Consider the following 22,983-nt stretch of genomic DNA (forward strand, 5'->3'; position numbering starts at 1 on the left):
GTCCCTCAAACTGCAGGCGAGGGAGAGCGGGAGCTGCCTAGGAACAGAGGTGCTGATGATAGCAGAGTGTGGAGCTCTGCCAGGGCAGAAACGGAGGATGGCAAGATAGGAGGGCAGGAGAGGAAAGGACAGCTGCCTGCCCTCTCCACGCCAGGTGCCATGTGCACCAGGTGGGGGGAGTGGGCGAGTCACGCGGCAGTGGCGTGGCTGGCTCCTGCGCTGCTGTTTACCAGCTGGGAGCCAGAGCAGGAGGAGGTGCCAGGGAGCCTCCCCACTGCAGCCTGGCCCCTGGCCAGCCCAGGAGAGCCAGGCCCAGTTAATCAAACTCTGGGCCGAGCCTGTGCAGGAGACTGTGAGGCGTCCCCCAGAAGCCCTTCTCCAGTGGTCCTCATTCAGGGGGCTCTCCCTCCCCCACCTAGTACAGTATAGCTAGTGCCTCTTCTCTCCTTCTCCCCTCCCTGCCCACTGTTCTTCTGGCTCCACGCACTTCTCTGGGGCTGTCCTGACCCATAACAGAATTGGAGATGTGGAGGCAATAGGGAGCTCTAGAGAGATCTAGGGAGTTCTAAGGAAGGCAACAAGGAGCGGGGCAGGCACTAAGCAGGCAGAGGTTTCAGGGAGCCCAGGAATCCCCAGGATGATTAAGAACCTCATCTTGGGGCCTCTCTGGTGGCGCAGCTGTTGAGCGCTGGGTTGCAAAGCTGCCGGCAGTGCCGGTTCCATCCCCGTCTGCTCCCCAGCCACTGGGTGAGGGTCCCACATGACGCACAGACCTCTCCTGCCAGCAGTGTACTTCGGTCCTTCTGCCTGCTCTGCTCCCTGCTCTGGCTCTGGTGAATTCTCTCACCCTCCCGCGCTTCTGACTGTGCCCAGTGCTTGTATAAATAAATAAATAAATCTTAAAAAAAGATTTATTTAAAAAAAAAAAAGAACCTCATCTTGATGAAGAGCAGGGTTCTCCCCCAAATGTGCACTCCCACCCCCTCCACACACACCCTGCGTTTCCCCCTCCCTCTCCTTTCCTTTCACCTGCCTTGGTCAGAAAGTGCAGAATCCACAAACGCACCACTTACTGTCCTTTTGCAAGTCTTTGGGCAAGAAGTTCATGTCTTTGATTGTCACTTGGCTTGTGGGTAAATCATGAGTGATTATGTTTGCCTCGTGGTGAATGTTGGAGGATCAAATACAATCATGGATTTACCCAAAGTGCCTGGCAAGGGGTCCAGCACAGAGTAGGTGGTCAATAATTGCTGATGGCCTTCCCCCCACCTATCTTATTCCCCTCACACCTCCAAAACCCTGTTTCTCCCTCTGTCCCCTTGTCCCCTCCTGGTGCCAGGACGCTCTGCCAGCCACTCCTTTCCCCTGCCCGCTGATGACCAGGACCTCCCTCCCTCCTCCTCCCTCCCCAGGGCCCTGCTCCCTGCCCTCCTGGGCAGCCCGGGCAGCAAGGACGGCACCAAGGGAGCTGCCCATGGACAGGGCCCCACAGAGACACCACCAAGCCTCTCGGGGTAAGAGGCCCTTGGCCCTGCAGACAGGTGGAAGGGACTGCTAGGGGTGCAGAAGAGAGAAGGCAACAGATGGGGCAAGAAGAGAGGAGGGAGGGGACAACCACAGAAGGAGAGAGAGATGGGCTGACAGGGGAATGCAGGTCGGGGAGAAAGGACAAGCCTTGACAGGCACTGAGGAGAAACAAGGGGGGGAGCTGGGGAAGTGAAGTCAGAAAGGAAATGCATCCAGGGAAAAGAAAGGGAGGAGAGAAGGAAGAAGAGACAGGTGGGGTTATGGGGCGAGAGGAGAGAGAAATCAGGGACCATGTCAAGGAAAGATCCCACTGTGCACAAGGCCTGCCGAGTTTGAGCGCCCTGGGAGGAGGTGGGGTTGCTGTTCCCCACTCTCTTGAGACATCTCAGCTGATCAGGCCCCTGGGCTGCAGTAGCTGGAGGGCTGGGCACCCACCTCTGTTCATTCATCAATGCAGGAACCTGTCCTGCCCCAAGGTTGGCAGACAGGGGAGAAGCAGCCACAGCCCTCCAGGTGCCCATGCCCACTAGCCTGGCGCTTGCCTCCCCACTGGCCAAGAGGAATGGGGCTTCATTTCCACAGAGAATGTGGGGCACTCCCCTCTTGCCCAAGATAGGTAGAGACACTGAGAGACCCTCTCAGAGCTGGTTCCCAAGGCCGCAGGCTCTGTCAGCTGTGAGCCCTCAGGGGAAACTCATGAGACTGAGTTGCCAAGTCCAGGGCCACCTGGTGGAGGGAGAACTCCACTTCCCTAGGTAGGGAGGGGAGCACTGCCCAGGACTGCTTAGAGGTGCAGGACTGGAGGGTGCCAGGTCAGGGAGGAAGCTGGGTGGGGCCATGCAAGGTGGGTGGGAGGCGGGAGGGGGCGGATGGAGCCACTCCCTCTCTGGGCACTCCTCCACCCCACAGAGCCCAGGCCTCTTGGGTCCTCACCCAACCTCGCTCAATGGAGGAGGCCTGCCCATGGGGACCATCCTCTAGGAACAATCTGGGAGTAGTGGGTGGGGAGGGAGGTTCCAGGATTGAACAGCAGAAGGGAAAAAATAACAAGAGAGCAGATTCAGAGGTTGGGAAACTAGAAACCAGAGTCCTGCAGGGCTTTCTGGCACATACAACTGGCCATGTGCACTGTGTGGAGCTGCCATGTGGATAGAGGTCTGTCTGGCAGGGGAAGCCTTTCTCAGTGGCTCCCTCAGCAGGTGTTTCATAAGCGCAAACCCTATAAACCAACAACACCCCCCCACACACGCCCCACAGTGATGTTCTAAAGGAGGCTTCCCTTCTGTGGGTTTCCCCTGCACAGCCATGCATCCGGGCTCGCTTAGATCAACCTGCCTGTGCTCCCTTCTGCCTGTGCTCCCTCCTACCTGCTCTCCACTGGGACTGGCCCACCCCAGCAGCAGGAAGGGATTCCTTCCCCTGCAGGGTGGCAGGCCAGTGAGGACCCACGGAAGGCAGAGGCATAGGCACTGGCAGCTCCCCCCACCCCTTTCTCCAAACAACCTTCCCACCCTATTCTCACCATCCACACCTCAGGAATTCCCTGTGATGTCAGGCACAGATAAGCAACCAAGAGATTTAACTCCCGTGGAGAGTTACCTCTGGCTGCAGAATCTTTACTGTGTGCGTCTGATGGGCCTGGCTCTGTGGGAGGCTGTGGGGATAATACGGTGAGGGAGAAACACAGTATCTGCCTCCATAGGGCTTACTGTCTAGCAGGAAAGCCCCATTTCATGGACAATGACGCTGTGGCAGCGGTGAGGTGACGTGACGAGTGCCAGGAAATCAAATACACTTTGCTGAGCGTGCGAACATAGCACGAGGGCTGGAAAGAGAGGGCTTCTCAAAAGAAAAGATACACTGGAACTTGAGGGGTGAGAAGCTGGCTTGATTAAGGATGGAGTGGGGGCATTCCTGCAGAGGAACAGCTTGAGGAAGTCCCAAAGATGGTGAGGACCTGGAAGACGGCCAATGTGGCTATGGGGCAGAGAAGGAAGGAGAGGGGTGGCTGTAGAGGGGGCCCACATTCTCCCCACAGGCCAGGCCTGCTGGGCTGGCATGGGGTGGGGCCATGAATGTTGGTTCCCCTGGTCTTCAGTTCTTGACCCCGACCCTTCTCTTTACAGAGTTGCTGGCTGCAAAGAAGACCCACACCTGTGAGTAGAGGCTCCAAGGGCAAGAGCTGGGGCTGGGTGTGAGAGATGGCAAGGCATTCTGCAAGGACTCTGGGCGGTTTGGGTAAAAGAAAGGCTAGTAGGTTGCAGAGATGGAGGAGGCTGAGCCCGAAGAGGTGGAGCCTAGAAAAACAGGGGGTGACAGGGGGTGAGATGAGGGGAGGGGTGAAGAAGCCTCAGATCAGGGCCATGGGAGGAGTTGAGGAAGAAACCCAAAAGTGAGAGGTAAGGTGGTAAGGGAACAAGGAAAGGATAATTCAAAGGCAACCATGGGAAAACGAGGGGGGAGATGCTGGACAGAGGGAGCACAGGAGATGGAAGGAGCAGGGCAGATCTCTGGACCAAAGAGGAGGGAGATGGAATGCAAGGGAGGCAAGGGTGGCCTGGGAGACTCAGGGACCCTGCATAAGGCTTTGTGGTTGTGAAGCCAGGTTTGGTGTTCATCTCTGTGGTTAACACATCCTGAGGTGTGAACAGGCCCGGGGCCAGGCAGGGCAGGGCTGAGAGCAGGAAAGCCTTCCTCTGTGTAGGAAACATAATGGACAGGGACGCTGTGTCCTGGGGCAGAAAGACTGAAGCTACAGCATGTGAGAAGGGGGCTAGAGCTCAGGAAGTACTTCCCAGTGGATATTAGTGAGTAAGCATCCTCTCCAGGCACCCTCAGCAATCGGAGCTGCCCTCCTCATTTGTGGGAGAGGCTCCCCGCCACCGAAAGTATACCCACACCACCTCAGTCCCAAAGCTCATATCCCATCAGGCTCATACCCGCCCTTAATAGCCTGACGACATTCCCTAGGTCTGGATTCCTGAAGTGATGAGCACCACTCCAGCGCAGGAGAGATACCTACAATTTTCCATATCTGCTCTTGGATTGCCTGCCAGTTCCCCCAGAGAGCTCACCGCCATCCCTCCTGCTGCCAAGTTTGCCCTGTTCCAAGCATAGAAATCTCGGAGGACAACAGCATCACCCTCCTCCCTGAGTGGGCAGACAGGGGCTAGGGGGCCATCCAGGATGCTACATCCTGGTGGGGGGGGTTGCTTTGCTCAGCACAATCCTGACAGGTGCCTCGCCCACCCCTAGCCACAGGGCCCCACGGAAATGCTGAGCAGGGCCCTGGGAGGAAAGCGGGTCAGGGAGTGACGCGGGTGAGCTGGGGGCGGGGGACCCAGGGACCATATGTGGGTACGGGGAGAAGGGGGACTTTCAGAGCCGCTGAGATGCCCCACAGAGCCGATATGAGGCTGAGAGGGCCCCTGAAATTGACTGACCCTTCATAAGGATCCCCAACCAAGAAACTGCAGAGGGACTCCCACCCCAGGCAGCATCTCATCTCACAAGCAGACTCAAGTGGTATCAAGTCCCTCAAGTGGTATCTGGGATCTAGGTTTGAATCCTGACTCTACCACTCCCTGGATGTGTGACCTTGTGCAAATTACTTAACCTCTCTGCTTCTCAGTTTCTTCATCTTTGAAATGGGAATAATGGCACCTACCTCATAAAGTATTTTTGTCAGGATTAGATAATCCACAAAAAAAAAAAAATTAAGAATCAGTTCTGGCATATAGTAAAGTATTATTACTATCATCGTCATTATCATCATCTGCTTTCCAATTTCAGCAGTTTTGCTCCTGAGGACACTTCTAATGGGCTAACCCCTGGGAATTGTCCGATGATCATTACTACTACTCTTACCATTGGCCCACTAGCCCAGGGCACACATCGTGTCTTTGGGGGTGTGAGTATGGTGAGTGGCAGGCCAGCCTCCCACCCCTCGCACACTGATCTGTTGGCAGTCCACGGGGTCTCAGATGGCACCGGCTACTGTCCAGGGCAGACATCCGATGACTTACCTCTAGAAATATTCCTGTTCCTGGAGTCACCTGGCAAAGAGAGTCAGGCTCTGGGGTTCTTCAGGGGGAGGGAGAGTAGAGCTCCGTTAGGGCTCCCCAACCAGAACTGCCCTGGCGGGTGGAAACAGCTTTCACCGCGTGTGGCTGTCGCATGTGGTTTTGGAATTTTCCAACACCCCCTGTGATTGGCTGCCCCACCCCTTACATTCTGCCCCAGGCCCAGATTGGCCACTTGGGGCGCCTGTCATCCTACCGGCTGTACCCCCAGGGGGGGTGGGGGTGGCAGAGTTGGGGGGTTGTCACTTGGCCACCTGTGTGGTGCAGAGCTTAACCCCCCTTCCCCTGCCCAGAAGCATTGGGGGAGAGCTAGGTGCAGAGCTACAGCCTGAGGCTTTGCTGAGAGGGCCTCACCCCCACCCCGCTGCCAGCTACATCCCATCCTTGGACCACTCCCCACTGAGAAGACAGGGAGCCAAGGCAGCCAAGCCCAGCCCAGTCATGAGAAGTAAGTGAACGGGGCCACCTGGGAGCAGGGGAAACTGAACCCTGTCATCACCCCTGGGCCCCCGGGAAAGAAGCTGGATCTTGGGAGCAGGGTGAGCAGAGCCCTGAGCTCTTCCCTGGCTGAGTGTCGGGTCCAGATCAAGGTGTGTCGGGAGATGGTGGTGGAGTCGTTGGGGTTCCTCTCCCCGGGCAGTTCTCTCAGAGTAGTGATAACTACCAGAGAGTGGAGGCACTTCTGTGATAAGCGCTGGAAAGGCTCTCCAAGAGTCTGTGATAGACCCAGTCCCCTAATTTTACAGAAAGGGACTGACACTCAGAGCAGCCACACAGCTGTGCTAGATGGAAGCGGGCAATTATAGGTGGCCCGAACACAACCCTCCCAGCGAGGCTGTCACCTCATTGTTGCCCTCCGGTCTCCAGCCTGCCAGAGAGTGGCATGAAAAAGGAAGCCAGAGGCGTTGAAGCGAGCGAGCAAGGTCAGCAGGCAGAGGGGTCAGAACCCCAGCATCCAGGCCCCAGAGCCGCCCTCCTTTCTGCCCAATCCAGGGATGTGAGGACAAAGTGGAATCCAGCTAGATGCAGCCAGGGCGCCATTTCTACGTGTGTGTGTGTGTGTGTGTGTGTGTGTGTGTGTGTGTGTGTTTATCCCAGGTTGAGTCACCCATTTTATGAAGGGGATCAAGGCAGTGGGGAGGAGATCAGAAGGTTTTTGGCTTCACCCCCTCCCTGGTGTGGAGCCACGGCCCAACAGCTGGTGGGCAGACATCTGATGTGCCTGTACCTTCTTGCGGAGCAAGGGTGGGTAAACTGGATAGGCCCAGAGAACCTCCTAGAACATAGGCTGTGGCCCAAGGCCTGTAGCAGCCCTGACCCCAGCCCACTGTCTTCTCACAAGTCACCAAAGGGAGGCCATATTGAGTCCTGGGAAGACCCATGGACTGAGAGTCTAAAGACCCGGTTCTGGTGCCACCATTGTCACTCAAGAGCTGTGTAACCTTAACCAACTCATTGGTCTCCTTGTTGCAAAACAAGAGCTGAATTTAAAAACAAAACCACCTTTGGAGAGGCTCCCTGTTCTAGGGGCCTAGGACCAAGGAGAGAGCTGGAACCTGGCTAGGCACCTGAAGGTATGAAGGAGACTCAGCTCTCCTAGACTCTAGACAGAAAGGAAGCCAAGGAAAGAAAAGTGCTCACTTCCGTGCTTGGGATGGAGAATCCAGTGCTGATGTGTGGGCCCAGCTAGGTGAGAGGGGCCAGGAGAAGAGCCAAAAGCTTCCAAAGGAAGAAAGGTTCCTTAGAACTTCAGCGTCCCTTGTATTTTCTTCTCATTAGCAGTAAAGCTTGGCACACTGGGTTTCCCAGAAATGGTCCCAAATCAGCAAATCCACCCTGAAAAGTGATGTTTGGGTGTGCTTCAGTGCCTGACAAGAGGGCTGGAGGTCCCAGTGCTGGCTAAGGGAGTCAGAGGTCCACCTAGGCTGATAGTAGGAGAGGAGGTCGCCTCCCATCTAGGGTCTGGTGCCATCAGTGCTTCTCCCTTAGATAGCTGTGGGGTCTCACAGCCTCAGGCTTTCTGACCTACCTCCACCTCTGCCCCCCGTGATTACCAACCGCCAAGCCCTCTGATCTAGGCTGGGGATTCGGAACTGTGGCACACCCAAGACCAAGAGCCAGACATACATAGAGCAAAAACAGACCAAGAAATAATGAAAGATTTGGGGGCCAAACTTAAAGGACAGGAGATTTATGAACACATATAGAGAAAGTGGTGTCCAGATGGACATGGAAATGGAGTCCAGAAGAGCCAAACACTGTAGTGTGAAGCCCCAGAGATAGAACTGAGGTACAGAGACTGGAAAGGCACACAGATGCAGGAACGGGGGAGGAAGAAAGAAGACTGGCAGCAGAGGGGGACATCAGAAGACATTGGCTAGGGTCTAGGAAGGCAGAGAGCAAGCAGGAGGCACAGGTTTATAGAGGTTCTAAGAGGAAGATATCAGCTCCCTACCATTGCAGCCAGCAAGTGAGAAATGTCCACTTGCTTAAAAGGCTGTCCAGCCAGGCTAAGGGAGTTAGCCCAGTCTTCTCACGCTGAGAGCATGGCCAGTGCGGAACCAGTGGGCATAAGGGAATGGCATCACATCTGATGGGGAGGTGGAAGGATGAGGGGTATAAGGTGGGGTGCTGTACCCTGGTTTTCTCAAGTCTGGTGATGATAACGAGGAGCAGTGGGCTGGAAAGAAGTCCAAGTCTTCGGGGTGCCACAGATCTCATTCCACAAGTCCGAGGCTACCTAAGGTATCTACAAGGGGCTCCTTCCTTCCATGCTCCACCCCTTACCTTCCTCTTCGCATCTCTTCCCATTCCAAACAGGGATCCCAAACACCCCAACATAAGCCCTGGGAGCTGGAGCCTCCTAGTCTGTCTCATCACAACAAAATGAGCGTGTTAGTGTTGCTGGCCCTCCCCAGACCTAGCTCCCCTCTCCCCGCCTCTGTGCCCCTGACTCAAACAGGGAACCGGGACTTTCCCAAGCTAAGAGCTCTCCAAGGAAGGCAGCCCTGGGGTCTCCAGTCCTCGATGGGCCAATCTGGCCCATCTGCTCAGGGTTCTAATCTCTACTCCCCTGCTCAGGCCCCGCAGCCCCTTCCCTGGGACTCTGAGCTCAGAAAGGATGGAGATGTCTATTGGGGGAAGAAATGGCAATAGGGCAGGGCTGCAGGGCCAGAGCCGGGGTCTTTCTTGGCCAGCTGACCTCCTAGAACAGCAGAGGCCCTATGGGAAGGAGAGACAGCCTAGGAGGCAGGGAAGCCCCCCTTCATTGTTGGGGTTCCTGCTCCTCAGAGCTTCCTCCTGGTGATTCATCCCCTCCCCCTATTCACTGGTTGTTTTCACTCATTTCTCTTGTTTCCCCTTCTTTTTCTTGTCCCAGACTGCGGGGGTGGCGGGGGCACTACGAGGGGGTTTCAGGTGACTGGTTGGCTTTGGTGACTTTTCAAAACCCCAGACTCTCCCTCGCCCACCCAAGTTTTAGCTTCTCTACTTTCCCAGCCCTGGGATCTGGGTGCATCAGCAGAATATTGTTGCCGTGGGCTGGGAGGAGCGATTACCAGTAGACCTGGCTTCTCTCTGGACCCCAACTAGCCTCCCCCTCCGGCTCCCCTGTGGCGGCACCCACCACCGTGGTTTCTAGGTTTGCAGAAGCTGCGGGAACACGGAGCTGAAAAAGGAGGGAGGCTGGTGACAGGCTGGGGTACACTGGGGACCTGGCTGGAGCTGTGGTTTCTTTGTGGAAAAGGGCTGAAAGTGTGGGCTGTGGGGAGAGGGGCCTAAGCTAAGAAAAGGACTGCGTTCTTCTTCCCCTCACTCACTCATTCCTGCAGCGAGTCCTACTGAGCTGTGTGAAAGCCGGCACTCCCCAACCCAGGGGCTGTGGCCTTCCAGAGGACCCCCAAGTCAGGCACTCTGTTGGCATGGGCAAGCCCTTCCACTTTGACCTTAGAAACCTGCTCCCCAGAAATGGGTGAAGGCAGGAGATGTCTGGGGCCACAGAAGAAGGGTTGGGGTGGGGTGGGGGGAGTAATGTCTCTCTGATCTGTTTACTAGACATGAGTCCTGGCTTTAGTTCCATAGGCTTCCTCCTTGAACTCCCTTCCGAGCCCTTGTGTCTATCCTTATTATACGCCCTTAATCAATATCCACGGGAGAAAAGGACAGAGAAAGAAGAGCAGACAGGGCCCAGCTCTAGGACACCAGGAGGAGGCGATGGCCCCAAGGCTGAATCCACCTCCAACAGGGCTGGGGCTGGTTCTGGGGTAATCAGGGAGAGACCCCCTCAATTCACATGCTTCCCCTGCAATCGTCCCAGTCTCCTTGGCATGATGAATTGAACGGCTCATGCTCACAGGATATATAGTTTAATAGTCGAGGACACTGGCTCTCAAGTCACAGAGGCCTGGGTCCCGATGGCTGTGTAACTTTAGTCAAGCCCCTTACTCTGGGCTCAGTCATCTTACCTGTAAAATGGGGACAACACAAGCAGTACCTACTCCACATCTTGTTGTGATCATCCAATGAGAAATGTACTTAAAGTCTGGCACACAATAAGAATTCAACAATTGTGTCTATCCTTATTATACCCCCTTAATCAATATCCACTGGAGAAAAGAACAGAGAAGAGGAGCAGACAAGGCCCAGCTCCAGGCTGACAGGACACCAGGTGGAGGCAAGAACCCCAAGATTGAATCTACCTCCAACAGGGCTGGGGTTGGTTCTGGGGTATGCGGGAGAGACCCCCCCGGGTTGCTCTACCACTTCCTCTCTGTGGCATAGGGCACCTGGACAGGGCCCAGGGCTGGCTTCCTAAGGTGGCACAGGGCCAGGCTCAGGAGGCACTCAAAGAACTGCTATCAATGAATCTCACAGCTGTGAGGAGGGTAAGATGGGGGCGGTGGGGGGAGGGCACAGACTCCTTTAGGGCTATAGTATTTCGCCACCTAGGAGGCCCTTCTAGGAAGTTCCCTGGGCAACCCTCAATCTCTGAAGGGATCCAGAAGATGGCACTTTCTTTTTCCTAGCACGGCATCAGAATGGAGTTTTAGAGGTCACATTTTGTGTTGGGGAAGACTCACAAGAATGAGCTGGGGAAGAGCCCACCCTTGAGAAGTAGTCTGGCACAAAAGCAGGAAGAGGGACTAAATTCTTAATATTCAAAAATGTAGGCTGAGGACCACGAGCTTGGCTGCCACTGAGTTTCTGCAGAGGGACCTGATTTTAACGAGACCCCTAGGTGATCTTGCTTGAGAAGCAAAGGACTACTGGCACCGTGCAGTCACTAGTCAATTTCGGGAGCTAATATGGACACTAGGCATTTCCTTCTCCTTTGGAAGTGTGTGGGATTAGAGGGTTTCCTTTGCTGGGCCTCAGGAGAGAGCTACAGCAAGAGCAGGCGCTGCAGCCATTACAAACAGCTCTCCCAAGTGGTTGCTGAGAGCACCAGCAGGCTTGGGCTGCTGTGGGAGCCCAGGCAGGGGGCTGGCCTCAGGTTCCTGACCTTTGCTTGGTTCTAGTTCCTGGCACCAGCAGGCAGTTAGATGGTAAGTTCCTGGCAGGCCAGGTTCCCAGGCAACAATTTGAGTAATCCTGTGATTACTCAGCTCCCCCTCCCCAATCTGGGTTCCCACCACCTGCTGCTTCAGGACTTTGGCTCTCAGAGAGGTAGCTTTGAAGGTGATGTATCCGTGGTGTTTTCAAAGCCTGCTCACCCTGCCTCCACTTCGACCAGTCCCCTTCCAGTCCTCTCTCCTCCCCTCCTCCACAAGCCACACTCCTGCACATTGCATCGGTACTTTTTTTTTTGAGGTTTTGGGTAGTTGGCGCTGAAGTGGGCACAGGGGCAGGGAAGGGGAAGAGAGTAAGACAGGAGAGTCTGTCGGTGGACAGAGCTAGGGACTGGCCTGGGGCCATGACAAACATGTGGGGGTTCCTGTGTTTCTGTAACTGGCCCTCTATTTCTGGGTTTAAATCTTCTCCTGGCCTTGAACCTCTTGGTCTCTCTAGAGAGAGAGGTCTCTCAGAGGCCAAAGGCTCCAGCTCGGAAGCAGGCTGCCTCAGTGTGCACCTCTGTCTTGGACCATGATTGGGGAGCATGAGGAAGTGACTGACATAGCAGCTGGGGTCCAAGCCCCTACACCCCCCAAACATGGGTATTTGTGGAGGGGGTCCTTCAGTGAGGAGGGCAAGGCCTTAGTGACACTGTTGTGAGGCTCGGAGGCCGTGTCCGGCTCTGGGTCAGGCGTGGGGCAGGGAGCTGTGGCTGGGTCACTCATGTGGTCAGCACACACACGCACACGGATGTGGCTCTTGGAGAAGGGAAGAGGCCAGGAGGCCTGTGGTTAACTGCTGGGCTGGAGCCCGAGTTCCCACTGTGGCTTGGCCTAATCTCCCTCCCCCTTAACTTTTTGGGTGACCCATGTTGGTTTCTCTCCTCTCTGGGCTTTGGGTCACTGAGGAGAGAGAGGCCACAATGTAGAAGGGGGATGGGGCAGACTCTGCAGGGTATGAGCACTTCTCTCCAGGGTGCGAGCATTTCTCTCCACATCTCCAAGTGCCTACTGGTCTCATAGCCTTTGGCTTGCATATGCAGTGGCTCCCCTTTTGCATGACAACATCTAAGACAGCATGGCCTACAATCACCCCATGGACAGGCAAGGTGATTTCTGTCCTGATTTTACTGACAAGGGAACTAAGGCCTAGAGACTCTAAGTGACTCCACATTTTCTGCCCCCTTTCCAGATACCCAGCCCTGTCTTATTCTCTCTTTCATTCCATGCTTTCCAATGTTCTGGAGAGAATTTGAAAAGCTCACTTGCCTTCTGTGGTGGATGACCACAGCTTACTGTGCAGGTGTGGGGCAGGCAGGTGGGACTGGGGCAGTGAGGAGGGTGGGGTGGAGAATCAATCAAGTTCTAATGGAAGGATTGGACAGGCCTGTGGCCCTGTCCCCCACAAGGAGACAGCTGCTTGCCTTGAGTCAGCTCAAGGCCAGCCTGAGGAGGTGATGCTTCAAGGATGATGGAAATAGTATTTGGGGGATCAGTGGGCCTGCCACAGCCACCCTCCCCACCTCACATCACAAGTGCTTAGGGCCCAGGCCTATGCCCAGAGGGGAATTCACAAGAATATGGACTCACTCCCCATGGCAAGAGATGGGTGGAAGATGTGTCAAGAGATAATATAGGCCTAGATCATTTTTTCTGGCCTACAACAGTCTAGGCCTCCCCCATCAGAGGAGAGGCAGGAAAGAGACCCAGATGTTGTTGGAAGCAGCGAAAGTACCTAAGGTAGCAGAGGCCCACTCTGCTCAGCACCGCTTCCAAGGTGAGCCTCCTGCTGGTCCTTGAAACTCAGTAATGGGCTGTGGACATCGACAGGGGCAAAATCAAGGAGGTGAAGCTGGAGCCAGCAGCAAACCACACTGAAGGGGGGCAGCACAGGTGACAATGAGCTCAGGGGTTGGGGGCGGGGACCTGGCGCCCAGCACGTGGCACTGACATACAAATACATACTGGCACACACTGGCCCAAGCAGGGATGGCTCAGAAATCACACTTACTTTCTATGTGTCCTTGCACACACAATGCATACCGTCAAACAAGCCCACGGATGTGTGCACCCCACAATCACGTGCATGAATAGCACATGGAAGCTCAGGGGAACTGGGATTTAGACCCAGGCTGGGGCAAAGGGGCTGTGCGAACCTGGGCCAACCGCCTCACCTCCTCTGACCTAGCCCTTCGCCTGAAAGAAGGAAAGAGGCCAAATGAGATGGTCTCTAGTCCTTGCCGGTGGTCTCTAGTCCTAGCCGGTGTTATCCGCCATGATGCGCACTCATGTCACTGGGCGTGATGCCCTTGTACACAGACACACTCTCGCCCCCTGAGATATGGAGAGCGGCCTCTGCTCTGGGGCCGAGGGAGCCTGTTTGATTCTCTCCCCTCCTCCTAGGTGCCCAGGAGAGCTCACTTGTTGAGCCCCAGTGTTCTGGGCCCCATCTCTGGCTTCTCCCTGCCCTCTCTGGGGCCCCCGGTCCCTGAGGCCTGTCTCCCCTATCTCCCTCCCTGAGTCTTTACTGCACGACTGAGGAGGGCCCACATCTCCACCCACCCGCCACCCCTCGCCTGCTGCCTGGTGTCCCACACCTTCCCACCACACCCCATATCTGCCCAAGCACCGTGGGGGAGGGAGGCACAAAGGAAGCCTCCTGGGCGGGAAGCAGGTGCTGCAAAGCAGAGAGGACTCCCAGGTCCCCGAGCGGGAGGGAAGCAACTGGAGCTTTTCCACTTGAAGGGCTGAGCAGGTGGCTCTCTGCAGCTGCTTTCTCTACCCCCGTAGAGCAGATACCACTCCTGGCCACCCTGCAAAGCTAAAAGAAAATGAGAGTGAGAGAAGAAAAAAAAAAAAAAAAAACAGCCTCCATACTCCATAGAGCCACTGCTGAGCAGCATGGGGCACTACACTTAATCCATTTTGCAAGAGGGAAGCAGCAAAGTGGGCAGGGGAGCCGGGAGGTATCTGACACCCAGGAGCACGGGGTGGCATGCAGAAAGTTTCTACCCACCTCCTGCTCTCTCTCCCCTCTAGCACAAATTGAAGTGATCCCTTGCAAAATCTGTGGGGACAAGTCCTCTGGAATCCACTACGGGGTTATCACCTGCGAGGGCTGTAAGGTGAGTGCACACATACACGCATTCCCTACAGAGACGAAGAGGGGCTCCCTGTCCTGAAGCAGCTGAGTAGCAGCCTGGGTGGTGCCCAACCTGGAGGCCTGGCTACAAACAGGCCCTTGTCTTAAACTGGGGGAGCAATTGTGGGAATAACTACCATTGTACTAAGAAATGAAGGGAAGGAACAGACAGGTGGTGGGATCTGGAAAAGCCGGAGTGGGTGGACGGGAGGCGCTCAGGACTGGGCCTCGCCAGGATGAACAGGCTTGGTTTCTACTCCTCCCCAGGGTTTTTTCCGTCGGAGCCAGCACTGTAACGTGGCCTACTCCTGCACCCGCCAGCAGAATTGCCCCATCGACCGCACAAGTCGAAACCGATGCCAGCACTGTCGCTTGCAGAAGTGCCTGGCACTGGGCATGTCCCGAGATGGTGAGGCCATGCATGCAGCCCTGGGGTTCCCTGGAGCCACCAGAAGAACAACCTGGCTTGTTGTGCTAGACACACAATTAGCCAGTGAAAGAACCCTTCTGGAATGATCTCCATTTCCCACTCTGACAGCCCTGCGTCTTCTACTGTCCACCTGGGGGTGAGGGAGCAAGCTGCCCCATCAGAGCTCTGCACGGTTCCGAACTTGGGGCTCTGCTAGAACAATCCTACTTTTCCCAAGGTCCCAGACTGTCCATTTGCTTCTTCCCCAGGATGGGTTCTCCTTACTCTGTTCTACTCTGGCCCAGAACCATCAAGTTTCTCTCTGGGTTCCCCCTGCCACCCTTTGCTCCAACTTTAGCTCAGCTCCCTTCCTTGTCCCCCACTTCCATCCTGGGCATGGAACTGTGGTAAGGAGCGGAACCAGAGTCAGCCTGAGAATAAGTAGAAGGCATCAGGGTGAGGAGGGCTGCTGCTCCTAGTGCCTTTCCACCTTCCTCACCCACCACCTCCTGCCAGCCCCATCCCCCTCTCCCCACCCCCTCAGGGGGAGCCCAGGCCAGCCTGGGGGAGGCACAAGGTGATGGGGAGCCTGAAGGAGCCTGTCAGCACTTTTCAGTGCCCAAAATAACAAAGTGAAAGGAAACACAGAGGGGTGCAGAGGGGCAGGCGGGGTGAGGGGCTGTGCCCCCACACCTGGGAGGGGTGGCGGGGGGGAGTGAAAAGGCAGGAAAGAGAGAGCAGAAGAGGATGTTCAGAAACAAGCCGCGGAGCCTGGGTTGGGCTGTGGTGAGTATCTAGGTCACCAGGGAGCCTGCAGGCCTGACCACAGGGAGACCTGTGTGTTCAGCTCCCCTCTTCCTCTGACCCTCCTAGACAGGCGAGGTGACCCCAATACCACTTGAGCCCCCCCACTCGCCCACCCCCAGCCCCAATATCAGCAGGCCACAATCCTCAGCCGGCTCATTGCTTAAATTCTGCCACTATTAGAGGTAGGTTTGGAGCTAAGAGAGCTTGCTCAGGAGACTGAAATAACTGGGCTCGAGAGAGCCCTGCAGGACAATGAGAGGTGTGGGGGCGGGGTTGTGGGGGGGAAGCTGGAACAAAAGTCCCTGAAAGGCAAGACTAAAGAGGCTCTGCCTGGAGTCAGTTATTCAGGGAAGCACCAAGGTAATCTCATAATGATCAAAAAGCCTGATGTTGACCCTGCCCTGTTCCATGTCATCCTGCATCAAAACTCCTGACCCCTGGACCTTTTTCAGCTGTCAAGTTTGGCCGCATGTCCAAGAAGCAAAGGGACAGTCTGCATGCCGAAGTGCAGAAACAACTGCAGCAGCAGCAGCAGCAGCAGCAGCAGCAGCAACAGGAACAAGTGGCCAAGACCCCTCCCGCAGGGGGCCAAGGGACAGACCCCATCTCCTGCACCTTGGGGATCCCAGATGGGCAGCTACCCCTGGGCTCCTCACCTGACCTGCCCGAGGCCTCTGCCTGTCCCCCTGGCCTCCTGAGAGCCCCTGGCTCTGGGCCCTCCTACTCCAACAGCTTGGTCAAGGCTGGGCTCAACAGGCCCTCCTACCACCTGGAATACAGCCCTGAGCGGGGCAAGGCCGAGGGCAGAGAGAGCTTCTATAACACAGGCAACCAGTTGCCCTCTGACAGATGTGGACTTCACTTTGAGGACCCCAGGCATCAAGGGCTTGGGGAGCCAGGACAGGGCCTGAACAGCTACTGCAGCCCCAGTTTCCGCAGCGCCCCAGAGGCACCTTATTCATCCCTGACAGAGATAGGTGAGCAGCTGGAGAGGTTGAGGGGATGGGAAGGTGAGAGAGGGGCTCCTGAGAGAGGGGCCTCAGCCAGCACCCCTTGTAAACCAAACATCCAGGGGACCTGAGGGGTCCTGGGCAGGAAACGTTGTGGGGAGGTTGTGCAGGGGAGGCCAGGCAGAGGAGTGGCCCCTGGGTGGGGAGGGTAGGAGCTGGATGAGATGGAGCTGTGCCTTCCTTTGGCCCCAGACCACCTGGTACAGAACGTGTGTAAGTCCTACCGAGAGACATGTCAGCTGCGGCTGGAGGACCTGCTTCGGCAGCGCTCCATCATCTTCTCCCGGGAGGAGGTGGCCAGCTACCAGAGGAAGGTGAGGCCAGGAGATGGCGCCGGGGAGGGAGGACAAGAGGCCCCAGGGACGCACATGCAGGTGGACTGGGGCAGGGCAGGGTGTCACAGATAGACACACATGTATACCCACAGAAGTATGAGTGGCGGGTGGTGTCTACACCCCAGGGATGGAGGAAAGCTTTTCCTCAGCCCCTGCCTGTTGACATTTTGGCTGGCCTTCTTCCCGCCTCAGACCTTGCTATATTCTGTCCTCTTCCTCTATCAACATACAATAGAAGCCCAATTACCACTTGCTCAAAAACCCTTCTCACCGGGCATTGTGCTGAATACTTTACACAAATTATCCTCCACCTTCATGACAACCAACCTATGAAGTGGCATTATTTCTATTTTTATTGCACTGGGAAACTGAGCTCAGAGAGGTTAAGAGACACTCCGGGTCATTCAGAACCCTCAGTCCCCCCACCTCACCCCCCCATCCCCCCAATCCCCCCATCCCCCAGCTCTTGCTCTCTCTTCCATCCCCACTCGGACACCTCCACCTGCTGAACAGCACTTGTTAGGCACTGAACCTGTGCTTCCCTGGGTCACTGAGACCTTGGAGAACAGGGAATCTGTATGTCCCTTTACTTCAACAAGATGCAGACTTTTTGTGGGCAACACAAAAAGTATCACACATTTTTTATCTCCTCACAACAGCTCACTGGGGGCCCACGTGACCCTGAGTGTGTGTATGTGCTGAGAGTGTGGGTGTTCAGAACCTACCCCTGCAGTTCAGTCTGGGCACTCAGGGGCTTGGGTTTATGAAGTGGGCTACCCTGGGGGCCTGTTCCCTTCCTGCAGACTGTGTGGGAGATGTGGGAGCGCTGTGCCCACCGCCTCACCGAGGCCATTCAGTACGTGGTGGAGTTCGCCAAAAGACTCTCGGGCTTCATGGAGCTCTGCCAGAATGACCAGATCGTGCTACTCAAAGCAGGTGCCCTGGGAGGAGTGGGGGCCGGGCAGGGAGGGGACAGAGTGTGGACCTGGCTGGCCCCAGAGGAGGGAGGTGGCTTAAGGAAATCAGGACACTGAGGGGGATAGAGACAGAGTCTTGGCTTTGCCTGACACTGTGCCCGCATCCTTTCTCCCCACCCCCAGGAGCAATGGAAGTGGTGCTGGTTAGGATGAGCCGGGCCTACAATGCTGACAACCATACAGTCTTTTTTGAAGGCAAATACGGTGGCATGGAGCTGTTTCGAGCCTTGGGTGAGGGGCAGGGGTAAATGAGAAAGAGGCGTCGATTGCCAACCCCTTCCAATGCTTCTAGACCTGGGATACCCTCTTTTCAGCTCTTTTCAGAGCCCCTCAGCTCCAAACACCAGCGGGCGGGTGTCCTCGGGCAGCAGGGCCTCCCCCACTTTGCTCAGTCTTTCATTTCCACTCTTCAGGCTGCAGCGAGCTCATCAGCTCCATCTTTGACTTCTCCCGCTCGCTGAGTGCCTTGCGCTTCTCCGAGGACGAGCTTGCCCTCTACACGGCCCTGGTGCTCATCAATGCCAGTGAGTGTCGCTGGGCTTAGGGAAAGGACATTCAGGTGGCAGGGATGCAACAGATACGGAAGAGTCTGGATCTTCTGATGTGGATAAATCTGGAAGTAGCTTTAAAGAGCAGAATGAGCCCCACCCAAGATGGCTGTAAAATAAAATGAGTTAAACTGAAGGTTCAGAGGAGCTCAAAGGGGAAAGAGCAGCATGGGTTGGGGGGTTGGAGAAATAGGGAGACATGAGGTTGAGTGGAGCAAACCACGTCCCTGAGACACATCAGCCTGTACACGAGCCCACATCGAAGACTCCATTGTGTGGAGCCCCCAGCAGGTTTACTGACAGCTGCCACCTGGGTCCCACCCCAGACACCTGGTACCTCCTTGGCACTGGAATTCGTAACAGCCTCCTCCCAGCCTGTGACTGTAAGATCCACCACAATGGAGAATTCCTGTTCTGTGTGAACTGATTTCACACTGTTCGCCCATCATGGCGGGACTCAGATATCCAGCCCACAGAACAGAGGGACTGGGCTCAGTTAGCTGAATGCTATGTATCCAGAAAATTCAGGCAAGTGGGCCGGGCTGCTAATCTGAGTCTGCAGGTCAAGATTATCTGTCTTCCGGCTCTGTGAGTAGAGACTTGAACATGTTCCTTGACTGGAAACAAGGCTTCGAGGATGACTTCCGGCTATGTCATACAGGCAGGCTTGAAGGTGGTTTGCATGTTGAATTTAGCTCAGACTGCTGCAGAGGCCCTGACGCTGCTGACATGGCTTCATGGAGCCCACCTCCTACCTGGGCCCAGGGGTCAGATGCCACTCTTCCAATCTTTTTTTTTCCATAGCAGAATCTTAGTCCTAGCATTGAGTGGGTTATGTGAGATATCAGGCTATCAGGGAGAAGACAGCCTGGAGTTGGGAGAGTGTTAGGAGAGCTCTGTCATCATTCCCCAGTTTTCTATGTGTACAGCTAAACCATCACACACACACACACACACACACACACACACACACTCAGTGAGGAAGTCTCCATCCAGCACAGATGTTGGAAAAGATACACCCTTTTGGTGGAAGTTAACATCAATGTTCTTTCTAGTTCTCACTATCATCCCATCTCCTTCTTCAGACCGGCCAGGGCTTCAGGAGAAAAGCAAAGTAGAACAACTGCAGCACAATCTGGAGCTGGCTTTTCATCATCATCTCTGCAAGACTCATCGCCAAGGCATCCTGGCAAAGGTAGGAGCAGTCCCGGGGGTAGAAGAGGGCAGGCCCAAAGCCAGATCTGCAACATCAGGGCTGGTGAGGGCACGGTCTGAGGGTACCAGGAGGTAAAGCTGAGGACCACGTGGTATTAGTGAGCTTGCAACAGCAGTGGGAAGGGAGGGAATGACCAGTCACTTCTGTGTAAATAAAGATGGAAAGTGAGAGAGCCTGAAATTAGGAGGGATCTCCAGAGAACAATTCAGGTTAACAGAGCCAGCATTTCCCCAGCACCTGCTTGCAGGCACTGTGGATGGAAAGATACAGGCATGCAGTCCTTGTCCCCCTCAAGAGTTTTGCATCTGGTAGGAAGAAGAGCTTTGTGTACTAATAGTTGTAATACAGAGTAGAATGTGATATGTGATATAATACTAATGCAATTAACGAAGTGCTTTTGCAAAGATGCTCCCTCATTTTCAGGGCAACTTAGTCAAGAGGCCTGATCTTAAAACTGCTCTGCAGTGATAAGGAGACTTAAATGACTTATTCCAGTTTATATGATTTATAAATGATAAATTCGAGATTTAATCCCAGTGTTCTTTTCACTGTATCCCTATGCCCCGATATTTAACAATAGGTGCATTTTATTATATTAATAGGTACTAAAATCTTAATATCAATATATTTTATATAAGCTATGTTAGCTATGTAGCTATTATATATTTACATAAAACATATGTAAATATATAACTATATGATATGAAATATATATCTTAACATATATAAGCATAATAAATGATACTCGGGGAAGTGTTATGAGAACATAGGCTAGGGATTAAAGAAGAATTCAGAGGTAAAAGGAGTGGGTCATAAATGCTCCCTAAGGAAGGTGGCATTTAAACTAGGCCATGGAAGATGTCAGATTTTAACAGGCATTTCTGGGGGTGCGACAAGCACTCCAGACTTAGGGAACGACGTGGGCAAAAATAAGGAGGCAAAATAATGCATATGTGGAGATTAGCTCGTCATGTATTTTGACCGAGGTGTAAGATCAGGAGCAGGGATAGACTGACGGGGCAGGGGAGTAACAGGAGACAGGCTTGAAAATTAGGTCAGGTAGCAAATCAGAGAGGACTTTCAATGCCATTGTAAAGAGTTAAAGCTTTATTTCTAGGCAATGGGGGGCCCCAAAGGAATGATATCATCAGGGCTATTACTTAGGCAATTTAATTTGGAGCCTGCGTACAGGAACTATTTATGTAATCATTCAAGCAATGCTTCCTTGCAATGGGCCAGGCACAATGCTAGAGCTAAAGGTACAGAAGTGACTTATACAACAGTCTCTCCCCTAAAGAGCTTCAGATCTGGTAGGAACCATTGGAAGGAAAAGGGACTAGAAGCTGGGAGAGCAGCTGGCCGGCCACTCTGGTTGCCTGCACCTTCAGAATATATCAGCCCCAATCCAGCTATTAGCTTTCATTTGAACTACAGCAGAGGCCCCTAACTAGACCCCTCCTCCACCCTCCTCTCTTCTCCAGCAGAGCAACTCAGTCCTCTGGGCTGTCCGTCAAGCTGAGAATGAAATCTAGAGTGTGCTTCCCACTGCCCAGTCTCATGGTATAGCCCTGACTTCTCTCTCCCCTCTTCCCCTTCTGCCACTCCCTCTGCCACCCCTTGCAGCAACTCTGACCTTCTTGTTATTCCTTTAACACATGCAGCTCAGTTGCTTCTCAAGGCTCTTATACCTTCTGTTCCAGTTGCCTGGAAGGTTTTCCCCCCAATTTTCCATTCCAAATGGCTCACTCCATTCCTTCTTTCTGGAGAGGTATTCCCTGACCACCCCATACAAAGAACCCTTTACTCCTCACGCTGCTTGAGTTTTCTTTAAAGAAACTATCTGATATAGTATATGTGTTTATTTTCTGGCTCCTTCTCTAGAACGTAAATTTAATAAAGGTAAAGATTTTGTTTTATTCACCAGAATCCGTCACAGTACCTAGCTAAGTAGTGTGTCAATGAAAGAGTGAAGCTATTGCAATAGCCCAGACAAACTGAAAGTGAACTAGTAGGAATGACAGGAGGACGAATTCAAGAGCTATCAAGAGACCCCCTGCGGTGTGCTCTTCCCTGACCACCCCTTCCCTAGGAAAGGGTGGGGAGAAGTTGGGGAGAAGGGGGTGGTAGCAGGTGAAGGTGTTTTTATGCTTCCCTTACTTATTCAGGAACTTTGAAGATAATGGTTTTCTTAGTCTTTCTTCAGTGAGTTCTGCCTGCCCCTGGCTCTCATGTTTTTCATCCCCCCTCTGGCTGAGAGTCAGCAGATTACTACCTGCTTACTACCTGCAGTATTCGGTACTGGTTTGGAAATACTTGCTATGTGCCAAGTATTATGATGGGTACAGAGGCGAGACAGAGACAGAGACACAGAGAGGAAAAACCTAAGAAGCTTAAATGTAGGGAGGGAAGACAAATTGGGTCATTTCCTAAAATGGGGAATGTCCAAAGGGAGGACCCTTAAGGTGACGGGAGGGATAGTTAGGGAAATATTCCCAGAGAAGGGTGACATTTGAAGGTAAGATTTAGCAAGCAAAGAAGAATTGGGAAAGGTATTCTAGGTGAGGGGAACAGCACCAACAAAAGGCAAAGAGGCATGTGGCAGTGTTAACATTGTCACAGAATCTCACTGTTACAAAGCATACAGTGTGAGTTAGTCTGTAACAGGATCCATTCAACTGCCTGGAACATGACTTGGGGGGTTTTCCCAGAAAGTATGTCCTGTCCCATATTAGCTCTCACTTACCTCAGTTTCCTGAACACATACCTACCCTACCAGTGGGAGCTGGCTGATCCAGGGGTGCCAAGTACATGAAGCAAAAGTCAGGAGAATTATCCTAGCCAGGGAAGGGCGAGAGGATGTCTTTGCTCTGGGCAGAGAGCTGAAACACTGACCCTCCCCCACTAACCCATCTCCAGCTGCCGCCCAAGGGGAAGCTCCGGAGCCTGTGTAGCCAGCATGTGGAAAAGTTGCAAACCTTCCAGCATCTCCACCCCATCGTGGTCCAGGCTGCTTTCCCCCCACTCTACAAGGAGCTCTTCAGCACAGAAATCGAGTCTCCCGAGGGGCTGTCTGAGTGACCTGGAGGATGGACTCCTTTCCTTTCCCTCAGCCCTCTGGCTCACCTCTCTGGAGCCCCTCCCACCTCAGGCTTATTCTTTCCTGTGCCCCCTGGAGGGTGGCCCCCCGCAGATTCTTTGGAAGCAAATGCTGAGCCAGATTTTCAGCCCACAGGCATGCCTGGCCTTGGGCCAAGGCCAGAGGGTGGGGGTGGAGGGACACCATCTCCAGCCCAAGCTTTGTTTTGTCTCATTGCCCCTGCCCACCTTCAGGGAGGCCTGGGGTGGGCTGTAAGGACCTCTAGGAGGACAGAGGTGTCCTCA

The 22,983-nt window shown here is 54.2% G+C and overlaps 1 protein-coding gene across 2 annotated transcripts; it reads left to right on the plus strand.

Annotated features, from left to right (window-relative positions):
- Positions 1–1,474: 1,474 nt before the first annotated feature.
- Positions 1,475–22,680, plus strand: RORC (RAR related orphan receptor C; the record flags this gene model as incomplete). 2 transcript variants are annotated; one of them, XM_084242230.1, is made up of 11 exons in its annotated part: positions 1,475–1,541; positions 3,654–3,683; positions 14,198–14,283; positions 14,568–14,709; positions 15,969–16,493; positions 16,719–16,840; positions 17,665–17,797; positions 17,962–18,069; positions 18,252–18,362; positions 19,472–19,581; positions 22,519–22,680. In XM_084242230.1, the coding sequence occupies 11 exons, from the start codon at positions 1,475–1,477 to the stop codon at positions 22,678–22,680; spliced, it is 1,596 nt and encodes a 531-aa protein (XP_084098356.1). The 2 variants fall into 2 exon arrangements, with proteins under 2 accessions (XP_084098356.1, XP_084098357.1); XM_084242231.1 differs by having other exon boundaries at positions 1,475–1,514.
- Positions 22,681–22,983: the final 303 nt, after the last annotated feature.

This window comes from Talpa europaea (genome assembly GCF_964194135.1).
Source record: "Talpa europaea genome assembly, chromosome: 9".
Taxonomy (NCBI): Eukaryota; Metazoa; Chordata; class Mammalia; order Eulipotyphla; family Talpidae; genus Talpa; species Talpa europaea.